Source organism: Pogoniulus pusillus, chromosome 18 (genome assembly GCF_015220805.1).
Source record: "Pogoniulus pusillus isolate bPogPus1 chromosome 18, bPogPus1.pri, whole genome shotgun sequence".
Classification (NCBI taxonomy): Eukaryota; Metazoa; Chordata; class Aves; order Piciformes; family Lybiidae; genus Pogoniulus; species Pogoniulus pusillus.
The window spans coordinates 15,969,403-15,973,492 of NC_087281.1; the positions used below are offsets into that span (position 1 = coordinate 15,969,403).

Consider the following 4,090-nt stretch of genomic DNA (forward strand, 5'->3'; position numbering starts at 1 on the left):
GTGTCAGCTGCCCCAGACCCAGGCAGTGATCTCTGCCATGGCAGACCACAACACGGCTGTGGCGAGCCACACGCTGAGGGCACTCAGGAGGCCACGGAGCCCAGCCCACCTCCCCATCTGCAGCACCAGCGCCGAGGCAGCCCCTCAGAATCCCTGAGGCCGTCCTCCGCCTGCACTGCAGGCAGTAGCTGGTAGCGGCTCCGTGGCTGTCCCGGGGCGGTATGGCTCGGCAGGGACAGACCATCCCCCGAAGCAGCGGCGGCAGGAGCCGGGCGGCAGGAGCCGGGCGGCAGGAGCCCGGCGGCGGAGCGCAGGGGCCCCCGCGGGGCGGCAGGAGCCCGGCGGCAGGGGCCCGGCGGCGGAGCGCAGCTGTCCCCGCGGGGCGGGGCGGGCGGCAGGAGCCCGGCGGCAGGAGCCGCTGCTCCCGCGGGGCGGGCGGCCCTCCTCTCGCGAGACTGCCCCCTCGCGCCCCTCTCGCGAGAGCAGAGTCAGGAGCCAGCATGGCGGCGGCCGCGGAGGGGCTGTTCGCGCTGGAGCTGCTGGTGGAGGAGGTGGTGTTGGCCGCGGCACCGGGTCCCACGCTGCGCCCGGCCGTGGCGCTGCGCCTCTTGGGCTTCCCCACCCTCATGTTGCACCCCGTCGCCGCCGCGCCCCCCCTGCGGCCCGGTCGGGCCTTCCCCTTCGGCCGCGGCAAGCGCTGCCTTTTCCGCTGGCGCCGGAGCTCGCTTTACACAGCGCTCTGCCGCCAGCCGCTCCGTGCCCTGCTCTTGGCCTTCCCAGTCGAGCTCGCTCCGAGCACTCCACGCCTCCTCGGCAGCTGCGACGTATCCCTGGCCCCCGCCGCCTCCGAGCTGTTGCAGCAGCCCGAGGTGCCTGCTTCCTGCAGTCGCCGGGGTCGCTTCCCGCTGCGAGACGCTGCGGGACATCCCGTCGGGGAGCTGGTCCTGGGCTACCGTCTTACGAGCCTGCAGGCGGGTGAAGAGCCGCCCCCGCCGAGCACCGCAAGCCCCTGCGCTGCTACGCCGCCTGCCTCGTCCCCCGAACCGAGGGCCGAGGAGAAAGAGGAGAGTGAGGAGCTGGAGGGCAACATCTTTTGCCCTCCCATGCTCTACTACAGTCGCGAGGCAGCTGAGTCCCATCTGTCACCAGCAAATGCAACCACAGGGCAATGGAAGTATATCAAGGCCGGGAGACTGGAGGACAAAGACAAGGGCCAGAGCCCCCCACGTCCTAGTGCTGGGCCCTCATTGCTGCACCCCACCAGCCCTCAACACCTCCATCACACACTGGGGCAGCTGCCGTTACTCAGTGCTTTGCTGGGAGAGCTGTCGGTGCTCACACGCTGCATTACACCTGTTGTTGCGCACCCCAAACATGCATGGCTCTACCAGGTCCCAGGGAGTGGTGGCATGGCCTCACAGCCCCCTGGCCCTGGCCACTCCTCTGCCCTCAAGCCTTCAGAGGTACCCATGAAGGTTCATGGAAGCAGTGAAGATGCCAAGTCTGAATTCAAGCAAGAGCAAGATACCACCACACCAGAGTCTTTCCAGCCTAAGAAAGGACCTAAGAAAGGTTTACTCCAAGGAAAGACAGGTGCTGAAAGGAACTGCAAAACTAAGGAAAACAGACCTCCCAGAAGGAAGTTGTTGTACGGGCTGACAAATACACTGAGACTGCGGCTGCAGCAGACCAACCCTGGTAAGCTGGAAATTCATGAAAGGAGAGAGCAGTACAGAAAAAAGCAAATTGAGGTGCTGAAAGAGAGAAGCACTTTATCCAAAAGAAAGCTGCTGAGAACTGCTGGAGAACAGCATGCGGTTTCTTACAGGCATTGTGGCAAGACAGACAGTTCAAAGAATGATAATCAGTTTCATAAAGCCATTGAGACTTTGCAAAATGATGCTCTCGCAGATAATATTTCAGTGACAGGAGATGTGTCCCTGGACCTGCAGAAATGGGTTACTGCAAGTCTATTGAAGGACAATGAAATTGCAGACTGGGGAGGTCCAGCTTCCTTAAAGGAGAAAACTGTATTAAAACCCGATGAAAAGGAAAAGTCTGCGAAAACCCAACTCACTCATGCAAAGGGAAGTAATGAGGAAGTAATACACTTAATCCATCGTAAAACCATGGAGCATGGTGGTGTGTCTGTTGCAAGTGGTTGTAAGCCAAGCCCCAGCAGCAGTATTGAAAACAGCTCTGAATTCATATACTCGGATGACTTTGTTGCTAGCCCTGAGAACACAGTTTATTCAGAAGATTTCACCAGTGCTGAGCATGTAGGCAGAAACTTAGAAGCTTGTGACAGCAGTCCTGAACCTCTGAGGCTTGAAAGCCAAAAGCAGGGTACAGAGCTGGAATCCAACAAGTCCAGAATTTCAAAGATGAGTCAAAGAGCTGAAAGTGCTTCAGAGCCTCTGTCAATTTCTTCAGCTTCATCTCCAGGCCAATCTCAGAAGAGAAATCATGACTTAAAAATCAGCCTGAGAAATAGTGGTGAATCAGTTGATTCATTTAGTCTTGCCCAATTGGAGTTGTCATTATTGGATGAAGAGCAGAAAGCCCAAAAAATCAGTGAGGATGAGAATGAGGGTGATGGGCACATTAAACAAGTAGCTACACAGAGAAGCAAACAAGTTAGCTTGGAATCTGATCTGAATATAGGAAAGGGGCAGACCTCTGCAGAAAAAGGACAGTCAGTAACTGAGGTTAGCTCTTACTTACCATCTAACATGCCTGATCCTGAACTTAGCATCCTAGAAGACAGTATGTCTGACATAGAGGATAACTTTCTGGGGAAACTCTGTGTTCCTAATCAGTACAAAGACATCAGTGAACTTGTAGTGAGCAAGCTTCCAGGATACACAATGTAGTCAAAAGTTTTCACTATCTGGATTAAGATACTATACTTTATAAGGCATTATACAATTATCTGCAATATAGACAAGTTAATGTAAGGCCTTATCATGCACATTTAATGCAATGGTGAATTTACTTAAGAGGTTTTTGGAATAAACTACTATTGGAATCTCTAATAAATGGCTCTTAATTGGTATGCTGAGCATGACTTTCAGTATCTAAATACAAAAGTAATCCAAACAGCACAAGAAACATACCGTTGAATGTAGAAATGAAGATGGAAATGCAGTAAGTGCACACAAAACCTATCCAGGTTAGAAGTGATAACATCCTACAGAAACAGCCAAGTATAAAATACATTGCTAACTGAAGTATCTATTCCTCATGAAAATAGTTCCACATTTCATTTTCATTACAAATAGTCACCTAGAACATACAGGCATAGCCTGTAACAGCACAGACTTTTAGCAGCTAATCTCTATAATGATGTATTTATTTCACTTTCCTATCAATATAGTGACCAGAACTAGATGAGCCCTGTTAAGAGTTTCTTAGATTGAAGTTTCTTCCCATTAGGTCAGTTTTTTACAATTTATTACAAAAGAGTTTAGGAATTATTGGTGACAGTAAATCATTATAATCTGGGCAAAGCTTTGAGGGGTTGATGGAAGTTACTTGACCTTGAAGACTGAGTAAAGAGTAGGGAAGATGGTATTAAATTCTCAACGCTTCACAACTCCCTGATTGCATTCTCTGACACTGGGGAAAAGGAGGGGTCGCACCTATTGTCCAGAAATTTGGAACAAAATGGTGTATTACATCATGATTTAAGGATTCAGGATAATGGAAAAATTTGCTGTATCTCCTTATGGTGGCTGAACTACCATGTGATGTGTTCGGGTTTGATTTCCAGTTTGGTTTTTATGACTTCCATTTTGATCACTGAAGTTAACAACTTTTGTTTAACTCCTGAGTCTTTTTAAAAGAGTCCACATCCCTGTTAAAAATCTCAGATGTCCTTTGACTTGAATCCGAAGAGGGCTTAACATTTCTGGCTTAGTTTGTAGGTCTTTCTTGTCCTCGTTTCCCCACCCTGTCCCCCCCCTTTCCACTCTTGAGTAGTTTGTTTCATCAATTAAGACATTTATCCTCGGAGTCAAATGACAGACTTACTGTCATGGTTTGGGTGTTACCCGCCCCCGACACTTAAGAAAATCACCCAGACTAGACA

The 4,090-nt window shown here is 51.0% G+C and overlaps 1 protein-coding gene across 1 annotated transcript; it reads left to right on the forward strand.

Moving 5' to 3' along the window:
- The first annotated feature begins 497 nt into the window (after positions 1–497).
- MAP10 (microtubule associated protein 10) lies at positions 498–3,053 on the forward strand. Its single transcript, XM_064158543.1, has one exon. It carries the CDS (start codon positions 501–503, stop codon positions 2,871–2,873), a length of 2,373 nt encoding a protein of 790 aa, XP_064014613.1. The 5' UTR covers positions 498–500; the 3' UTR covers positions 2,874–3,053.
- Positions 3,054–4,090: the final 1,037 nt, after the last annotated feature.

What these genes read in the sequence shown, in the direction of transcription:
- MAP10 (XM_064158543.1), top strand. Translation starts at nt 501, where the DNA reads ATGGCGGCGGCCGCGGAGGGGCTGTTCGCGCTGGAGCTGCTGGTGGAG.